The sequence below is a fragment of the Petaurus breviceps genome, unplaced genomic scaffold, assembly GCF_028583685.1.
Source record: "Petaurus breviceps papuanus isolate PSGF00001 unplaced genomic scaffold, PetGlider_PUasm1.0 419, whole genome shotgun sequence".
Lineage (NCBI taxonomy): Eukaryota > Metazoa > Chordata > Mammalia > Diprotodontia > Petauridae > Petaurus > Petaurus breviceps.
Genome location: NW_027186324.1, coordinates 13,255,054 through 13,276,667, shown reverse-complemented (window position 1 = coordinate 13,276,667; position 21,614 = coordinate 13,255,054). Strand labels below are relative to the sequence as shown.

Here is a 21,614-nt window from a genome sequence, read left to right as displayed (position 1 = left end):
CTTTTAAGGGAATCTTTCATCTATTCTGCATAAGTCTTGTTATATATAGATTTAGGCATATGGTGTCTCCCTCATTAGAACATAAGTTCCTTGAGATCAGGGACTCCTTTTTTCTTTTTCTTTTTATCCACAGTGCCCAGTAAATGCCCTTGCTAAATGTAGTACCCAGAACTGGAGATGTTATGTTTACCAGAACAGAGAACAGTGGGGTATCTATCACCTCTCATTGTCAGATACTCTGCTACTCTTAAGCTACCCCCAGTTGGCATGAGTGTTCTAGGCTGTTATGCAGACAGCTAAATTACATCGTGGATAGAGTGCTGGCCCTGAAGTGGGGAAGACCTGGCCATCCTTAGACACTTAACTGTGTGACCCTGGGCAAGTTACTTAACCCACATGTTTAGTTTCCTTAGCTGTAAACTGGAGATGATAGCACCTACCTCCCACGGTTGTCCTGAGCATTCAATAAGACAGTGTTTGTAAAGCACTTTTCAAATCTCAAAGCACAATATCAATGTTAGTTATGTTGTTGTTATTTTTACGTCACACTGCTGACTCATATTCACCTGCTGAGATTTATAAGATGACTGGACAGCGAAGACGAAGTTCTCTGCAAGCAATTAGAGTTGTGGTTCTGGAGTTTGAGAATAGTCAAGTCTTGGGAGTCATCCTTACGGAAATTAGAATTGTATCCATGACAAGTAGATAAGATGTCTAAGGAGGCCAGCATGAAAGAGGAAAATCAGAGGCCTGATGACGATCAGATTTCTAAGATGTAATGAGAAACTGGAATGAGAGAAGTGAAGTATTTGGAAGGGAAATAAGAAGCAAATAGACTGGTGTAAAATGTAAACTCCGCCTATTATAAGAGGGAATGTGCCTGTTATTTTTCTAAGATATAAAAAGAATTAAGTCATTTAAAATTTGGAATGAGGTTTTGTTTTAGTTAGACCTTTTGTATTTTTTCCAAAAATAAAAATCAGGGTAAGATGAATTAATTACAAATAAATTAATTTCAAGATAAATAAGGGAGAAGAAAGATTTTACTTCTAATATGTTAAATGTATTTAATTATAATTGATTTATTTGTAATCCCTTGAGAAAGGATCCTTAGGCTTCACTAGACTCCCTTGTTAGGTCCATGTCTCAAAAAAGGTTAAGACAGTTTTGTTTCCTCTTTCCCATTGTTCATTCCATCTGATGCAATCCTTCTTTATAACCTGACTAACGTCTAATGTGAAAGTATTTGCAGATCCTATACTTCGTTGTATGACGCCATGGGGGGGGGAGCAGAGAAAATTTGAAACTCAAGGAATTGTGGAACTGAATCTTGTAAAGTAAAAGTAAACAAACAAATCAACAATGACAAAAAAAAAAAGGTTAAGATACATAGCTTTTAAACCTGGAGTTTGTTTTTGACTGATTTTTCCTTCTTGTACCACCTTTTCCTTCCCCGTCCTCCACTCTGTTTAGTTATCAAATCCTGCCCATTACGCCTTCCAAATATTTACTTTATCCACTTCCTTCCTTTCCATCCAGCAATTGTCAGCATAGTTTTGGGTCTTATCATCGTATGTCTGCACTCTTACAATAGCCTCCTGACTCCTTTCTCCCCATCCAGACTATTCCCAAACTCCTTTCTAACCTCAGCGTTACTCGGTTAGTGTTGCTAAAACGCACCTCTGATTGTGACAGAGGCGTGATCTCATTATCCCTTCACCTCACCCTCGTCAAAAACCTTAAAGGACTGATTCCTTATTGTCCATAAAGGACCCCAGCCTGTGTCCCTAGTCTCATCTCTCCTATCTATTTCCTATGTGTACCTTAAACTTCTGCCATATTGTACTACTAGTCAGTGCTTTAAAAACATCTTCATTTCCATCCATTTGGCTTGTCCTTCCCCCTCCTAGGCTTCTCCTTACTAATATTCTGCCTATTATTCAAGACTCAGTTTTAATGCTACTTCCTGTCTCCCTTCAGCCTTCCTTGCCAAAAATTATTTCTTTCCTTGAATTCCAGACTCACTGCCTTATATTACAGTTATTTGTGTACATGTTAACTCCCCTTTTGGCTTGTCAACTCTTTTCCTAAAAGTTTGGTTAGCAGCTTCTTTAGTCTGGATTTCCAATTGCTGAAGAAGCAACTACAAGTCTTGAGGAAGCACTTACTTATTCTGTTTCTGAGGACTGTTTCATTGGCCCAGTCGCTCTAACCATGGACACAATTTTTCCCCCAGTTATCTTGGGAATTGGGAACAAATCTAGCTCTTTCTCCTGCATGTTTGCAGAAAATTGTCCCTACTAAGAGCTTCTCACACCATTCACCACTGTGAATCTGGGAAAACTGGCTAAGACCCTAGAGTCCTGAAGGCTAAAGGATGTGGGGAACACTGGAAACTCTTTTCTGAGACTGACCAGAACCTATTCTATTTGTTTTGTTTTGATGTTCAATTATAAGGTAAATTCCTGAATTGAATTCATTAAGTATTTATTTAGTGCCTGCAATAAGCAAGGCTCTCTGCTGGTTGCTAGCAGCATCAAGATAAAATGAGCCAGGACAGGGGTGAGGAACTTGCAACCTTGAGGCCACATGTGGTCCTCCAGGTCCTCAAGTGGGGCCCTGTGTTCTGTGAAGTTTGGATTCAGTCAGAGGGCCCCACTTGAGGACCTAGAGGGCCACATGTGGCCTCGAGGCCACAGGTTCCCCAGTCCTGACCCAGGCTTTGCCCTTCAGGAGGGAGGCTGTATCTTACTTGTGAAGATAAGACATGCACAGATCACAAGTCAGGTCAGCAAACATTTATCAAATGCTTGCTATGTGCTAGGCACTGTGCTGTGTACAAGGGTAGGGAGTTGAGGGACCAAATTGCAAACTGGCTAAGTGTTCTAGGAATTTTTGATGAGTGAGAGACCAGTATTAACAAGGAGTATTAAGGAAGGCTTCTGAGAGAAGGTTGTGCATTTGAGCTGAATCTCAAAGGGAGATAAGGAATTTGAAAGCCATAGGGGACAGGGAGGAGTGAGATGAGGGACATGTTGTTAATCTAGTTTGGATTGAGTACAGAAAATAAGAGAAGGAGATGAAGTCAGGTGGGTAGGTGCATTGTGGACAGACTGTTGAGGGGTTTAAGTGCCAAGCTTCTTTTTCTAGACAATAGGAATCTATTTGAAGATGTTTGAGCAGGGGGATGATATGATTAGATTGCTTTCAGAAGACTTTTTGAAGCTGCTGTGTGAGGATAGATTATAGAGAGAGGAGAGACCAGGAGAGCAATTAAGATGCTCTTAAAACAGGCTAGACAAACAGTAGCATTATAAGAGGAGGCTGATGTGGCAGAGTCTCTGGTAGAATCTGGAAGATTTGGCAATTGATTGATGGCATGGGGGAAAGAGGGGTTGGAATAAGTGGGAGAAGTCAAAGATGGCTTTGAAGTTATGAACCTGGGTGATGGGGAAGATGATGGATTCCTCCACAAAACTGGGGAAGTTCATAGGAAAGCTAGAAAATCAGGGGTTCAGCTTTGCATAGCCTGAGTTGGTGAGATGGTTAGTATATTCAGGTAGAGATATGTAGCATGTAATAGATGAATTGGAATTGAATTAGAGGGAAGAAAGGACTAAATACATAGATTATATGGTAGAAATTTGTTTCTTAGTAATTTGCCCTTTTTTCCTTTTATTTTTGTGTGGGTTTTTTTTTCTTACATGGTGCAAATAGAGGAAGAATTCCACAGTTATCATCCTCCAAAACAGTGTGGTAGAGTAGAAAGAACACTGGCTTTGTAATTGGAAGAAACCAGAGTTCGAATTCTGCTTTTGATACTTCGATATTGTGTAACAACTACTAGCAAGTCATCTGACTTCTCTGATCCTCATTTTATTCATTACTTCAACAAGCATTTATTGTGCACTTAATGTATACCAGGTACTGTTAGGGAAAAAGTATATAAAAGTGAAACAAACTTTGTTTTCAAGGAGCCTCCATTTCCTTATCTGTAAAATGGGGTTAATAATACCTGTAGTCCCTACTTCATAGGGTTGTTGTGTGGATTTATGTAAAGTGTTTCGCAAACCTTTAAAGCACTGCAAAAATATCAGCTATTACTGTTTTAGTTTTGTCTTACATTTTTTGGTAATTGTCCATTTCAGTTCGAATATTGTCATGACTTCTATTCCTCAATATTCAGTAAAGGATGTAAAAGGATTGAATGTTTCAGGAAGCATCTTTATATACAGTATTTGTAATTAGATCAGAACATTGTTTATAGAGTTCAATTGAAAGCTCACAGTAACTGAATGCTTTCCAGTAGAGTTTAAATAAGGCACACTGTTTTTCTGAAGTTCCATCTACATAGTTTTATTTTCTGAAATTCCTCACTTATAAAGTAGCTCTAGGTGAGTGACACCGCCCCCAATACATTGTTAGACCACTGCTTTATATGAATATATACAAATGTTAATTGGTTGATATAAGATTTGCCATTATGACGATTAATTTTGGCTTTTAAAGTTCTTTAGATTGAGATGTTTGTTTTATATTGTTTTCTTTATCTTGTTTCCCTGATTTAATATTGTTTGTTTAAATTTAGTATGTATATATATATATATATATACATATATATAGTACATATATATGTGCTAGTCTACATATTAAGTATTTCTTATTCCTCTTTTAGGTGATTATATATGATAAAACACATTTCCTTGGGCAAGCCAAGGAGTTTAATGAACATGTAGACTCTGTCCCAGAACTTTTCAGAAATGAGGAGAATTTCTTCGGAATTGCATCAATTCGTGTTATTGGTGGAGTGTGAGTGGTGAATTTTCAATATTCATTGTTTATTGATCTACAAATATTTTTGACCTGCATCATAAATTGCCTTGTGTTCATTTTTATATGTTTATTTTATATATATTCTCATATGTGTGCATGTTGTACATGTCACCTTCCCTTATATAGAATGTAATCACATTATAATTGGGGACTGCTTCATGTTTTATTTTGTATCCCTAGTGCTTAGCAGAAGATAAATACTTACAACATAGAAGGTCCACAACCAGTGCTTGTTGCTTGGTTGATTGTAGTTTACCTTTTTTTAATGAAATTTCCTTTCAAATTGTAATACCTGTACAAAATGCATTTTCACTAAATTTTTTGCAGTTGATTTTTTAAAATTCCCACAAAAATATTATTCCAGTTAGAGTGGGTTATTCACATATCATTTGCTAAGTGAAGATAATAAAAAGGCATTTAATAATAATATATTCGTGAAACCCTATATTAAGATAAAGGGATGATTTTACTTACCTAATATCTGTGTGGCTTACTGTTTTTATGTGGGGTTTTTTGGCCATTATTTTTATTGGCCATTCAGTTTACTTTGGAGGCAGGTAATAATTTTGCTTCCTTCCAGTTTCCCGTCATCTCCAGTGGTGATAGCAAATTTTTTTTGCCAGGAAACATCTATAGATATCTTTAAATAAATATAGGGCTTTAACACTGCAACCAGCACCTCTTACTGCAAAGCAACTCAGACTTACCTAGTTGCCTTTACCTGTTTCCTCCCAAACAGCAACAATCTTGACTAGTGGTATTATCTTCTGATTTAAGCCTTGGATAAATGATTTACCATAGAAACCCTTAAGCCCGTGGGCATCAGTGATTAAAAATAGGAATGACCTTACATGATTCAGTTTGGTAGTACTTGTCTTTTTTTATCTGTAATTTTTTTCTGACAGGACTACATTTGTATATGCATGCATATGGGATAAGATCACATTGCAAACATTGAAAAAGAGATGGTTCTGTTATATCCCTACAATTAGTCCCTTGTTTGGGAAAAGTCTCATGGCTCTAAAGAGGATTGTTTTTAAGCCAAAAGAAAATTAGTGTTGGTTCATAGAATTAGATTATAATCAATTAAAGTTATTTGTATTGTTTCTTTATTACACTCACTGACTACAACTTTTTTAACTGCTGAATTTGTGTTATGTGCATATCTAGGTGGGTTGCCTATGAAAAAGAACATTTCAAAGGCCAACAGTATCTGCTTGAAGAGGGAGAATATGAAGACATCAGTACCTGGGAGACATTGAATAGCACTTTATTGTCTTTCCGCTACTTACAAGCAGTAAGTTTGCATTGGTTTTCTGCCTTTGCTTTCCCACTCACCTTACCTTATAAATCACTAAAAATCAATCATATTTCTGTGCCAATTAAAAAATTATAAAATGTTATGACACCTGAGTATCATGAGATGGAAGTGCCTGGTTCAATGTACTATTTGCCATATTGTCATGATACATTATGAAATATACATCACTTCTTAACAAATTGTGCTCATCTATAGTGATGTTTCAGGATGCTCAGTCACAAATCTTATCCGCTCAGAAGTTATGAGTCTATATCAGTTTTTCCTAAAAATACATCATAACTTTTGCTTTGTAAATTCCTCAACATCTATCTAGGAACATTCAATTAAAGCAGGCTTTTAAGATGTCTGTAGAGCCCACTTCTTCTACCAGCTACCCTTCAAGGTTTTAATTCTTTCTTAGCCATCTCTCTCAGGATTTGATAAATTACTATCCAGACTCTCTAAAAATGGAGACAAATAAGGAAATACATATTTATGCTTACATATATCCATATAAAGTAAGCTAGAAACTACTTGCATCTGAAAGAAGTATAATAATATAATAATAATATATAACAATATAAATACAGTTTAGAAAAATGCATCTTTTTCTTTTTTTGGGGGGGGGGTCTTTATTAATTTATTTACTTTTAGTTTACAAGATTCATTACCATAATTCCTTGAGTTTCAAATTTTCTCTCCCTCCTCCTGCCACCCCCCCCGCCATGGTGGCATACAATCAAGTATAGTATCTGCAAATACATTCACATTAGGCATTAGTCAGGTTATAAAGAAGGATTGTAACAGATGGAATGAATAATGGGAAAGAGGAAACAAAATCAAACAAGAAAACGAAAAAAGGCAGGTATTGTGCTTCAATCTGGGTTCAATCGCAGTTCTTTCTCCGGATGTAAACATCTCTCCCCATCATGAGTCTTTTGGGTTTGACTTATGTCTCTGAATTGCTGAGAAGAGTCCAGTTTATCAAAGTTGGGCATCACACATACGTTGTGTCTGTAAATTCCTCCTGGCTCTACTCTTCTCACTCTGCATCAGTTCGTATAAGCCTCTCCAGGTAAAAATGAAGTCCATCTGCTCCTCATTTCTTATTGCACAATAGTATTCCATAACATGCATATACCACAACTTGTTCAGACATTCCCCAATTGATGGGCACCCCCTTAATTTCCAGTTCTTTGCCACCACAAAAAGAGCTGCTATAAACATTTTTGTGCATATGAGTCTTCCTCCCACTTCTATGATCTCTTTGGGATATAACCCTAGGAGTGGTATTGCTGGGTCAAATGATATGAAAGTATTTATAGCTCTTTGGGCATAATTCCAGATTGCTCTCCAGAAAGACTGGATCAGTTAACAACTCCACCAGCAATGCACTAGTGTTCCAATTTGCCCACATTCTCTCCAGCATTTGTCATTTTCTTATTTTTTTTTGTAAGCAATTGGGGTTAAGTAACTTGCTCAAGGTTACATGGCCAGGTGTTTCTTGGTGGATGCTAAGTGTCTGAGCCCGGATTCAATCCCCAGGTCATCCAGACACCAGAGCTGGTTCTCTTAATTGCTGTGCTACCTGGCCGCCACCAACCTACCTTGTCATTTTCCTGTTTTGTCATCTTAGCCAATCTGACTGGTGAGATGTGGTACCTCAGAGTTGTTTTGATTTGCATTTCTCTGATCAATAGTGATTTAGAGCATTTCTTCATGTGCTTATAGATATCTTTAATTTCTTTCTCTGAAAATTGCCTGTTCATATCTAATGTAATCATGTATGCATTCAGGGATGTAAAACTTCCCCTAAGAACTGCCTTTAATGCATCCCACAAATTTTGGTATGTTGTCTCATTATTATCATTCTCTTGAATGAAATTACTGATTGTTTCTATAATTTCTTCTTTGACCCACTCATTCTTTAGGATTAAATTCTTTAATTTCCAATTAGTTTTTAGTCTGTCTTTCCATGGCCCTTATTGCATATAATTTTTATTGCATCATGATCTGAGAAGGATGCATTTAATATTTCTGCCTTACTGCACAAAATTGTGAGGTTTTATGCCCTAGAACATGGTCAGTTTTTGAGTATGTCCCATGAACCGCTGAGAAAAAAGTATATTCCTTTTTATCCCCATTCAGTTTTCTCCAGAGATCTATCATACCTATCCTCTCCAAAATCCTGTTCACCTCCTTAACTTCTTTCTTGTTTATTTTGAGGTTATATTTATCAAATTCAGAGAGGGGGAGATTAAGGTCTCCCACTAGTATAGTTTTGCTATCTATTTCTTCCTCTAATTCCCTTAACTTCTTCTCTAGGAATTTGGATGCTACACCACTTGGTGCATATATGTTAAGTAATGATATTGCTTAATTCTCGATGATGCCTTTTAGCAGGATATAGTTTCCTTCCTTATCTTTTTTAAATTAGATCTATTTTTGCTTTTGCTTTATCTGAGATCAGGATTGTTCCCCCTGCTTTTTTTACTTTAGCTGAGGCATTATATATTTTACTCCAGCCTTTTACCTTTACCCTGTGTGTATCCCTGTTTCAGATGTGTTTCTTGTAAACAGCATATTGTAGGAGTATGATTTTTAATCCATTCTGCTATCCACCTCCGTTTTATGGGAAAGTTCATTCCATTCACATTCACAGTTATGATTATTATCTGTTTCTTTCCCTCCATCCTATTCCCTCCCCTGTTAGGGCTTATATTTTTTTCTCCCCTTCTCCCTTCCCCCTTAATAGTTTTCCTCTTGACCACCACCTCCCCCAGTATTCCCTTATCAGCCCCCCTCCCTTTTCTTCCCCTTCCCCATTACTTCTTCCCTCCCTACTAACCACCCCGCCCCCCTTTCCTAGACCTTTCCCCCTCCTACTGCCTTTGGATATTTTTATACTTAATGAAGTATGCTATTTCTTCTTCGCATCAAGAGTGACAGGAACAAATCTCATGCGAAGCTCCTCTCCCTCCCCTCTTTCCCTCTAAAATGATACTTTTAGCATTTCTTCTCTATAGAGTCCTATGCTTAACTGGTTTTTATTCCCTCTTTGCACCAGAACCAATGAGGGAAAAGCTCATATAATTCCCATCTCCCTCCTTTCTTTTCCTCTGCTATACAGTTTTTATTGCCTCTTTGTGTGGCATAATTTACCCTTTTCCACTTCATTAATTTCCTTTCTTCCATTGCAGTCCCTTTGTAGCCCTTAATAAGATTTTTTTTAAATCGTCATTTTGTGTATTTTATACTTACACCCTCTACTTGTCTATAACCAGTTTGCTCTTATCAAATAGAAGGGTGTGTGTGTGTGTGTGTGTGTGTGTGTTTTCCTTGTTTCCCTTTCTATGTCACTCTTGCATCTTGTAAATGGAGGTTGAATTTTCCATTGAGCTCTGGCTTTTTCTTCAGGAAGGTCTGGAAATCTGTTATATTGTTGAATGACCATCTCTTTGCCTGGAAGAATATGCTCAGTCTCACTGGGTAGGTGATCCTTGGTTGTAATCTGAGCTCTTTTGCCTTCTGGAAAATTGTATTCCATTTCCTCTGATCTTTCAGTGTAGAGGCTGCCAAATCCTGGGCGATCCTCACTGTGGACCCTCATTATTTGAATTGTTTCTTTCTGGCCACTTGAAGTATTTTCTCTTTTACCTGGTAGTTCTTGAGTTTAGCCATAACATTTCGAGGACTTTTCAGTTTGGGATCTCTTTCAGCAGGAGTCTGGTGGATTATCTTGATTTCTATTTTACCCTCAGGTTCTAGTATCTCAGGGCAATTTTCCTTTATGAGCTCTTGGAGAATGTTGTACAGGCTCATTTTTTCATCATGATTTTTTGGTAGGCCTGTGATTCTGAGATTATCTCTCCTGGATCTGTTTTCCAGGTCAGTTATTTTTCCATTGAGGTATTTTACCTCTTTTTCTAATTTTTCATTCTTGTTTTTTATTTTTTGACTAATTCTTGGTCCCTCATAGAGTTATTTGTTTCGATTTGGTTGATACTAGTTTTTAGCAAATCATTTTCCTTGGTTAGTTTTTGAAGCTCCTTTTCCATATCATACACTTTTCTTTTAAAGGAGATGTTTTCTTCATTATAATGTTTTTCTAATTCTGCAATTTTGGTTTTGAGAGAATTATTCATTTTGTCTTCTATCTCTGTCATTTTGTTTTCAAAGTTCCTTTTGATCTCATCTAGGAGAGCTTTCTGTGCTTGGGACCCTTTTCCTGTTGATGTTTCAGCTGTGGGTGTGGAGTCCACATTGTCTCCCTCTGAGTTTGGCTCCTCCCTCTGAGGATAGAAGGACTCCAGAGTCTTTGTAGTCTGCTTTCTGCCCATTTTGAGGCAGGGTCCTAGCCACGCCCTTCCTTTAGGGATCCCAAGCCTTTACTGTAGAGTGTTTTGCCCTGGGACAATAGTTACTATGTTTTCAGGGTCAGAGGTGGGGGGTTGGAACAGGTGAGGTTCACTCTGTCATCCTGGTCTTTGGAGGTCCTGATAGGGGCTTCTTTTTTTAGATTTCTGGGCTATGAAGTGCTAGCCCCAGGAGTGTTTGCTGTCCAGGACAGGGGCCCCTGTATTTGCTTCTTACCTTGCTCTTTCCAGTCCCAGCCCTTTAGTGATAGGCCTGGTAGTGGCCCTTGTGGTTGGTGGGATGACGTGCCCCCCACGTTGATCAGGCCTCCTCCCACCTTCCAGGCCTGCCTCTGCCACATCTGTTTTTCTTGGTAGTAGTTCTTCATCTCTAATTGAGGACAGACTTTGAAGTTTTCAATAGAAGTTCTATTGATTTTTTTTTCAGTTATACCAAGCCCAGTTTTATGTTATTTTTTTTTAATTTATGCCTTTTGTTTTTATATCACATCTCCTTTCCAACATAATATTATTCCTTCTAAAGGAGAACAGACCTCCTTTTGAACAAAGATTAAGAAAGAAAGTGAAAAAATGACTAGTTCAGCAAAACCAACCCACATATATGTTGTATCTGGAAAAGTAAGCCTTTCTCTACTCTCCTACTCCCATGCTCCATCCCATCCCCAATAAAAAAGGAGGTGCATTTTCTCAAGTCTTCTTCTGGTCCAGGCTTGGTCACTGTAGTCAGACAGCATGCCATTTGGTGTTTTATTTTACATTTACTCTGTTCCACTCTTCCTGCATCAGTTCATATATATCATCTCATGTTTCTTTGAATTCTTTTTTTCTATCTTACAGCAGAGTAATGTTTCATTACATCCATGTGCCACAATTTATTCAGCTATTTCCCACCTGATAGACATATTCTTCATTTTCCACAAAAGTTCCCCTGTTACTATTTTGTTACATATTTGACCTTATTCTCTTTTGCTTCCTTGGGAAGTCAATACAGTGGGATCTCTGGGTCAAAGACCACAGAACTATTGATCACATTTTTAGGACAATTTCTAATCATTTTCCAAAATGACTGACACATTTCAGAACTTTATTGATATCGTTCAGTTTGTCTGTTAAAAATCAAGCAAAGTTCTCCAGGACCAGAAGGGTTAACAGGTGAATTCTTCCAAAAATTTAGAGCAATTCCAGTACAATATAAACTTTGAAAAAACAGGTAAAGGAGTCCTACCAAATTCCTTCTGTGATACAAATATGGTTTTGATACCCAATCCAGGGAAAGCAATAACAGAGAAAGAAAACGATAGACTAATTTCCCTAATGAATATTTATGTAAAAATATATACTAGCAAGGAAAATATAGCAAAATATTCCAAAGATCATATACTGTGACCAGATACCAGTTGGGTTTCAGACCAGAATTGCAGGACTAGTTCATGAGAAGTAAAGCAGATAATTTTGATTATGTGAATTAGGTTTCTTTAACAAACAAAATCAATGCAGCTAAAATTAGAAGAAAAACAGAAATCTGGGGGGAAAATGTATGGCATATTTCCTTGACAAAGACCTTATTTCTCAAATATATACAATTAAATCAAATTTATAAAGAGAAGAACTATTACCATTTAATAAATGGTCAGAGGCAGGCAGTTTTGAGAAGAAGAAATCAAAGCTATTAACAGCCATATGAAAAAGTGCTTAAAAGAATTATCAGAGAAAGTCATATTACAACAACTCAGTTAAACCTTTCAGATTAACATGATAGAAAAGTAGGATGTCAAATGCTGGAGGGGAAGTGGAAAAAGAAGGACACCAGTGCCCAATTGGTGGAATTGTAAAGTGGTCCAACCATTCTAGAGAACAATCTGGAACTTTGCCCAAAGGGCTGTGCATGCCATTTGATCCAGCAATACTACAACTACTAGGTTTGTATCCCAGAGAGATCAAAGAAAAGGGAAAGGGTCTATACGTGTAAAAATAGTTATATCAGTTCTTTTTGTGGTGGCCAAGAATTGGAAATTAAGGTGATGCCCATTAATTGAAAAATTCCTGAACAAGTTGTGGTATATGATTGTGATAGAATACTATTGCACTACAAGAAATGAACAGAATGTTTTGAGAAAAACTGGGGAAAACTTCTGTGAACTGATTCAAGCTGAAGTGAACAGAACCGGAATATTATACATACGAACAGCAGTATGGTAAGGATAATCAGCGTGAAAGACTTAGGTGCTCTAAGCAAGACAATGACCTCAAGCCTCAAGATGAAAAATGCTATATACCTCCAGAAAGATAACTGATGAACTCTGAGAGCAGACTGAAGTATAGTATTTTACATTTATTTTTCTTGCTGGGTTTTTTGTGTTTTTTTGCAACAGGGCTAATATGGAAATATATTTTGCATAAGTTCACAAATATAATGGATGTCATATTGCTTGGGGGAGAGACTGGAAGATGGAGAGAATTTGGAACTCAAAAAAAATTTTAAATGAATGTCAAATTTAAATAAATATTAAATGTTTAAATGAAAGTTAAAAAATAAAACGTTAAAAATCATTTTGAGGTAGAGGTCATGCTCTACATAAAAATCACTTGTTTATTAAACAAAATAAAGCAAAGCATAATAGACAAGATGAAACATTTATTAGACATTCATTAGTCTATTATGCTTACATGGGTTAAAGAAACTTCAGCTCATTATTCAGAACATCCTACACCCAATTTTGAATGAATTAATTTATTTTTTAATAGAAATATAATTATATATATATGTATGATAACAATTTAATATAAATATAAATAGAGCTGAGTAGGAGGTACCTGAAACTAAAGCTATTTAAGTTCAGTAGAGGATATGACATACTTAACAAATGTGGTACATTCCAAAAATAATTCTGTACCTTAAAAAAATGATGTTGTGAATAGAGCATTGTACTCAAGAGTCAGAAAGTCTTGGGTTTGAATTTTGACTGAATGACCCTGGGCAAGTTTTTTACATACAGCTTACTTTTATTTTTAAGTATGTAATAAGTTGAACACGTAACTATAAAAGCTGTCCTGCTTGTCTGTATTACTTTCTGGCCTGTTTTCTGTTCTGTGCATTTTTTTTAACACTTCATTAATACTCCCTTCCTTTCTTCTTCCTCTCCCCTTTTCCATATCCCTCACTCCCTTACTCCCTGCCTCCCTCCATCTCTTCCTTCCTTCTTTCCTCCCCACCCCCAAAATTTCCCCCTATCCATACCTCTTCCATCTTCCTTTCCAAAATTGGATGGCAGAAAAGGAGAGATTTTCATTTCTTAACACTCTCAAAGTTGTTTTTCTTTTCATTGTTTTTGTATATATTATCCTGCTTCTGCTCACTTTACTCTGTGTCAGTTACTAAAAGTCTTCCTAGGTTTCTCTGAAACTGTCCCTTCATTCTTTACAATACAAAAGTATTTTAAATATACAATATACAAAAGTATTTGTATCATTTGTAAACCTGATAAGTATGCTTTCTATGCCTTTATCCAAATCATTAATAAGATTTTTAAACAGGAAAAAGGCCAAACAGATGCCTGAGAGGGGTCCCTGGAGATTTCCTTCTAAGTTATTAGAGAACCATAATGACTATTCTTTGAAAGTACACATTTTTCTATTTTTTTTCCACAAAAAAATGGCATGATATTCATCAAGTGCTTTACAAAAATGTAGATAAATTACACATAACTTATCTAAATTTTATCATATATGTGTGTGTGTGTGTGTGTGTGTGTGCATATTGAACTATTTTCTTGATGTTTGATTACCCTGGCAAAAGTGAAATAATGTTAGTCCAGCTTGATCTGTTCTTCACATAAAGCTGTGCTAATAGCAGGTTCTTGACGATCACTCTTTCTTCTCTTGATATTTATTTACTTTCTAACAGTAAGTTCTAGATTTTCCCTATGACTCAAAGTCAAGCTTACTGGCCTGTAGTTTGCTAGATGCATTCTCTCTTCCTTTTTTATTTTTTTAAATTGGGACACATAAATTTTTCTACTCCTAAGGTACCTTTTTGGCTCTCTATGATCCTTCAAGTATCACTGATATCCTTCTCAACATCATGAATCTGAGAAAAGCTGTTGGAGAAAAAGAGAGAGAGAGAGAGAGAGAGAGAATATGAATGCCCTAGCTGAGGAGTGATGGAGGATGATTTGCTTTTAGACAAAGCTATTCCCCTTATTATTGCTTTCCTGATTAGCTTATTGCTTAATTTTCATATATTTCCTTTGTATTTAAAAATATAATTGTTCAAAAAGGAAAATCCTAACTTGGAATCTTTAAATACCTACCCCAATGTCTAGAATACATGAAAAATGTAAAGGATAAGTAACTGATATTGACAGACACTTGTAGAACCATAGCAGATTTCCTGGTGACCTAATAATTGAGCCAAAAACACAAATGTGTTCATAGTTAATGAGATAAGAGATGACGCACTTGGTTTTATATTTTAATTTCTACTTTTTTGGTAAACAAGAAATAATTCTTGAGCCTCTCTTGTCAGAAGCTAAATTGAATTTTATTTTATATTTGTCCAAAAAATTGCTAAAAATTTTAATGTAAAATACTGTAATTAAAATAGAAAACCTTGCCCCACCTTTCCCCCCCTCCTCATCTGGAGCATGTGCACACGTGCACACACACACACATACATACACACACACACACATCTAGTTCAGATCATACCTATACAAGAATTTTTTCATCCAACCTTGCCCTGATGAGCTCCAGAGAACTCCAGAAAAGGATCCCAAATTCTAGGATGGCTCTATTTGTAAGAATTTTTTTTTCTTACTAATATAGCATAATTAGGGGTGGCTCGGTGGCTCAGTGAATACAACACCAGCCCTGTAGTCAGGAGGACCTAAGTTCAAATGTGACCTCAGACACTTAACACAAAACTAGCTGTGTGACGTTGGGCAAGTCATTTAACCCCAATTGTCCTACCTTCCCCCCTCCAAAAAGCAAAAAAACAAACAAAAAACACATTAAAAATACCATGAAGTAGAAAATTACATCACTGATCAGTTATAATTGGTATTTTCTTGAATATTTCAAATTGGACATGATTTGTATTAATTATTCAAATGGCCCTCCTTGTCATAGGAATAAACAAAAATAAAAATTGTTTTTAGGTAGAGGTTATGCTCTACATGAAATTTCTTTTAACATACATTCTCTAACATAAAAAAGTAAACTAAAATACAGTTGTCTATAAAGCAGCTTATCTGTGTTTCCCCTAATTTTTCTCCTCCTTTTAGAATTTTATAGAATCTTCAGTCACACTATTTGAGTCTGATGTAGAAAACTCAAAGTTTGTTAATATTATTAATCGCGATGTTCCTGATTTGGAAGAAGTCGGGTTTGGTAATGAAACAAGATCTATCCATGTTAAAAGTGGAGTGTAAGTTTTTTGCAGAGATATGCAAAGTATTTTTATTATCAAAATTAAACAGCTTATCTACCTGTGGCATTGCTGAGTTTCCTAACTTTGGTTTCTTTCTCTGTTAGTTGGGTTGGCTACCAACAACGGTTCTTTTGTGGAGAACAGTATATACTAGAGAAAGGAAAATACAAGAGTTTTTTTGACTGGGGAGGCTCCAACAACCAAATCATGTCAATAAGGCCTGTTAGACTGGTGAGTTAGTTTTTTTTTTTTATATTGTCTGTCAGTTAAATTATAGCTATTTTAGTAAAAAATTATTTGGGTCACTGATTAGTTTTGTTTCTTTTTATGCCTTTTGAGTTGATCACAGTAACTATAAACATCTCTGAAAGACAGCACAGATAGCTTGTCAAATGTCACTTGCATGTGAATACCAGAGCTTATTGTCTTTGGTCGGGCTTCAGAGAATTGACTATTGTTGGCCATGGCCTATTTAGGAACAGAGGGAAAGAAGAGGATCCTTTAGGATTCTTAGGCTGATGTTCATGAACTTGTTTTGCAAATATTTTGATTATGCATTTCAACTCCATTGGTTTATTTTGTAATCATATGTATTTTGTTTTATGCATTTAAAACATTGTTCTTAGGAGTCCATTGGCTTCACCAAACTGTCAAAGGACAGAACAGCTGCTTTAGATGAAGATCCCTGAGAACATAACCAGTGTAGTCACGTGCCACAAGAATCACTGGACCCCTTAGGATTCTTGACGTTTTTGTTTGTCATCGACTCCTTTGGCAGAGTGATGAAGCCAAAGGACCCCTTCTCAGAATGCTTTTAAATCATAAAATCAAATTTAAAATATTAAAAATATAGGATTAAAAAAGAATAATATTGAAGTACAGTTTGCAAAATATGTATATTTTTTATGTTCATGATTCACTGCTCAAGAACTGTTATAAAATGGGCCTGCCATCTAACTCAGAAAGTTAGTGCTAGCAGCATTAGTCCCAGAAGGTGACTAAAATAAAATGGCAGAATCTTTATCAACGCTATAGGCATAGATAGGTCTCTGGATGTCTTCCTGAATTCTTCTCCATCTCTACCCATGCAACCTTCCCTTGCCCTTTGAGTTTTTGTATTCTGGTACCAGTGTTCCATAAAATGGACCGTAAAATTAGGGTGAACACTTTGTTGTTTTTAAAAACATTTTTTATTTCAGAAAGACAATGAAGAATGTATGCACATTTTTTTGAAATAATTTTAAATATATATATATATTTTTTTTTTGCAGGAACCTCTTGGGATAAATGAACCTTCATATTTGGTATGTTATAAGAAACATCATTTCTATTTCATAACTTTTAAAGTGCTTTGTTGTAAATCTTTCCACCTTTCCTATGAGATCCTCTGTTCTGATATCTCCTACCAAGTAGCAAGATGGTTTATAATACATTTGGCATCTCTTAAAGTAAACATTCATTTGTCAATGGTTATATTCACTGAATTGGTCACAATTTCCTTTGTCTTTCTCTAACAATGTCAGTAACTCATACTACTTAGGGATAATTTTGGGTCCCTGCCACTATTCTTTTCCCCCATTCCCACCCTCTCCTTTGGGTCATATTATTATTCATACTGATATTTTTGTGAATAAACTTACTGTTGAAATCTCCTTGCTTAACCTGTTAAATGTAAAAATATGTTTCTGTAACTACATTTCTTCTTAAAGGAAGTGTTAAAGTTGTCATTTCCATCTCTCTTATTTCCTAGTCCTGATGTAGAAAAAAAAAATCAGAATGATGTCATTATTCGGAAACATAACATTGAAATTTCTAGATCAAGATATGATATGGCATATCAAGCACTGGTAAAAAGGAGATCTCATTGTACTTCTGTCCTGAAAGGTCATGCCAAGAAATTGACTTTTACTATGGTTCATTTAGTATTTCAGTAACTAACCACCCTTGGATTTGTCCAGTATTGCTCCATTTCATACCAAATTCTTCTCAAGGATGAATGATATTATATAGTGTGGTAATAGTATAAAATTTCCCACTATGGATTGTCTTTAGCATACTGAAAAAAAAAAAAAACAAATGGCACATTTTTTTTAGAACTAAGTATGTTTATATAAAAAAAGGATTCCATTTTTATGAACTCAGTTTTCAGTTTGTAGCCTTCTATGCCATTTTAAAATCCATCTCATTCTCAATCTTCATTTTCTTTTTCTTTTCTTTATCTTAAGTTGAACATAGATTTGTAAATAGTAGTAAATTGTTAAAAATATGTTGTTGAAAGTATTTTAAAAGTAAAACAGGGGCGGCCAGGTAGCACAGCGAGTAAGAGTACTGGCCCCAGTGTCAGGATGACCTGGGGATCAAATCCGGGCTCAGATACTCAGCACCACACCCAGAAACACCTGGCCGTGTAACCTTGAGCAAGTTACTTAACTTGCTTTAAAAAAAAAAAAGTAAAGCAACATAGAATTGCTCAAGGAGAAAGTCAGTTTTACTTCTAATTTCTTTTTATGTGCTTGGACGAGACCAATATGTATTCAGATTAATTGTAGCTATAAACTGTTGTTGAGTTCTTTTAAAAAAAAATTCCTACTATAGCAGAGAAGAGAGGGTAAGATAGCTGTGTATAGTAAGAATAGTGCAGAGGAATGAGAAGAGCCACTGGGATTCATTTCCTTGCTTTGACACTTTTTAAGAACAAAATTAAAATCAGGATAAATCCATGTCAGACCTAACATTTCCTTCAATAGAGCTCTTTTAACCAAAGTTTATAAATGCTTTTTGTTGCTTAGACCACAGCCAATCCTGATAAGACCCTATCTTATTATAAAGGAATAAAAGTAAGAGAACTCCCCTGACATTGCCCACATATTATAGTGTATAAAACATTTAGCACCATTACAATGACTATGAATTGGGATTTTTAGTATTTTTTAAATGCATGTTATCATTGTTACACATAGTTACTTTGGTTTGGCATCTTTGGAAGTCTTCCATTGTTTCTCTGCATTCCTCATTTTATTTCAGCACAATAACATTGTGTTTTATTTGTTGAGCATGACATTCAGTCATTCTATAATTGTTTTTTTGGGTTTCCCCATGCAAGGCAGGAAAATTATTTTAAGGTGTGAACTTGTCATACAGTCATTTGTTTGTTAAAGCATTACTTGTGAATACTCAGTTGATACAGTTACTGGAGAGGTGGGACTTGATGATAGTCATTTACAACCATTAGGCTTGATGGGGGATGGGGAGGGGTGTCTGTCTACAGCTACATGCATTTATTAATGCATATCAACAGTATTAAAACTAAGACTAATTGCATTTATAACTGGTTAGATGGTTGACCTTCAGGAATAGGTGTAAATGGTTCAGTTTTACCTTGGTCAGGATCTCCAGTGGAGCGTTCCAAAGAAGGTGAAGAATGTGATAAAAGAAGTTTAGTTTTAGAAGCATGGGGGATGATAGCATAAATAACAAACCACTTTACAAATATTATCTCATTTGATCCTCACAACAACCCTGAAAAGTAGGTGTTATTATGACCCTCGTTTTTACGAAGAGGAAGCTGAGGCAAGCAGACATCCAGTAATTTGGCCAGGGTCACACTGTTGTTAAGTTTCTGAGGTTGGATTTCAACTCAAGTCTTCCTAATTTCTTGTCTAGTGAGAGGATGATGTTTTGTTTAGAGTAAATCTGTGAAGGGACACTCTCCAATACTATTATCCAGAAACGAACTGTATGATGGATGATTCTCCTGTTTTTGTTGAAAGATAAGCACTGAAATAGTCACTGACTTCTATTATTTTATGTGCATAAAGAAGATGGACTTTGTTTTGGCTTTTACGGTAGATACTTGTTTCCCCTTGTTTTTAATTGTGGTTTTATTTTCTTAACAGCTCAAAGCATATGATCAACCAAATTTTCAAGGAAATTGTGTAGATTTCACAGACCCTATTTCTGAGATGACAGACTTCATACCCCATTCATTTAAGGTTCTTCGAGGATGGTGAGTATTTTTGTGTAAATATTCCTATTTATTTAAAAATGAAATATACTTAATGCTCAGAAGTTTACTGAAGTTTTTCTTGTGCACTTAATAAATACCTTTTTCTTTATTTTGTTTGTTGGAATTGAGGACTATCGTCCGAATCTGTGACTTTGGTAGTGTGTGGGAAATCCTCATTTGCATACTCTCTTAAGGCAGATCATTCCCTTAAAAACCAAATACAGAAAACCTGACAAGATGGATGCCAGAATAGGGAGCAGAATGCCCACTTCCCATATCCTAACTAAGGAAAATCCCGAAATTCAATGAGAAACAACATTAAGTGACTTCTGTCATATCAGAACTGAGTGAACAGGCAATAAAAAAGGTAGCTCCCAAAGATATTTTCAGTGTGCAAGGATTTATGTCCAAAAGGAGCAAGCACAGAGGATGCCCTGAGAAAAATTCTGTCAGCTCAAAAAAGGTCAGCACAGGAAAACAGGAGATCCTGGACGAGAGCAAACAGGGCGATTCATCCCATGCAAAAAGTACCATAATAGCACAGAGAGGTACAATGTAGCACAAATCCCCAGTTCAGGAATTAATGTGAGAGAAATGAGCAAATTAATTTTTTTTTAATGATTGACTATCTAGTGATTAAGTGAATAACAACAAATGCAAGCAAAGGTTATAAAGGAAAAAAAAAAACAACTGAAGCTTCCACAAGAACTATATGAATATCAAGAAGAAATAAAGCAAGGGTTTTTTAAAAGTACATAAAAGCTCTGGAGAAAAGCATTGGAAATAGAATAAATAGCTTAAAAGAGAAAGTGGTAAACATTACCAAGTAATGAACTCCCTGAAAGCTAGAATACAGAATTCCAAAAGAAAAAGAGAGTGTCTTACAAATAATACCAAATTACCCTGAAAAGCTGGCTATATTCCGGGGGAGTGGTGGAATGTAAATGAATCTTTAATGGGATAGAGTACTTTCAAGCATTTCTGATAACAAAGACCAGAGGAACTTTGAGATACAACAAATACAAGAATCAAGACCAACCTAGAAAGATAAATTTGATCATTTAGAAGGAGCTCTAAAGATGATGTAATGTTACCATTCTAATATGGTGAGAAGAAACAAGAAGCAGTAATATTCCAGGAAAAAGGTAAATGCTGGAAAAGATATGGGAAAATTGTAACACTAATGCATTATTGGTGGAGTGGTGCTCTGACCTAAGAATTCCAGAGAGCAATTTGCAACTATGCCCAAGGGGCTACAAAAATGTGCATACTCTTTGACCCAGCAATACCACTTAACTTCTAGGGCTGTATCCCAGAGAGATCATACAAATGGGACAAAGACCCATGTGTACAAAAATATTTATAGCAACTCTTGATGGTGGCAAAGAATTGGAAATCAAGAGGATACCCATCCGTTGGGGAATGGCTGAACAGCTTGTGGTATATGAATGTAATGGAATATGATTGTGCTGTAAGAAATGAGCAGATGGATGTCATAATAAATTGCAGACTTATGTAAGCTGATGCTGAGTGAGGAGAGCAGAACCAGGAGAACATTGTTCACAATTACAGACACAGCGTATCTACACTGTACACAGCGTATCTACAATGTACACAGCATATATACACTGTACACAGCGTATCTACAACTGTACACAGACACAGCGTATC

At 36.0% G+C, this 21,614-nt stretch overlaps 1 protein-coding gene across 3 annotated transcripts in view; it reads left to right on the top strand.

Moving 5' to 3' along the window:
• Nucleotides 1-21,614, top strand: part of CRYBG3 (crystallin beta-gamma domain containing 3) — a 145,868-nt gene that overhangs the window by 90,782 nt on the left and 33,472 nt on the right. For all 3 annotated transcript variants that reach the window (XM_069100731.1, XM_069100732.1, XM_069100733.1), the window contains 6 exons: nt 4,676-4,809; nt 6,004-6,130; nt 15,792-15,934; nt 16,042-16,168; nt 17,209-17,241; nt 19,834-19,943. In XM_069100731.1, the coding sequence (XP_068956832.1) occupies nt 4,676-4,809; nt 6,004-6,130; nt 15,792-15,934; nt 16,042-16,168; nt 17,209-17,241; nt 19,834-19,943 (674 nt within the window). The remainder of the gene's footprint in view (nt 1-4,675; nt 4,810-6,003; nt 6,131-15,791; nt 15,935-16,041; nt 16,169-17,208; nt 17,242-19,833; nt 19,944-21,614) is intronic.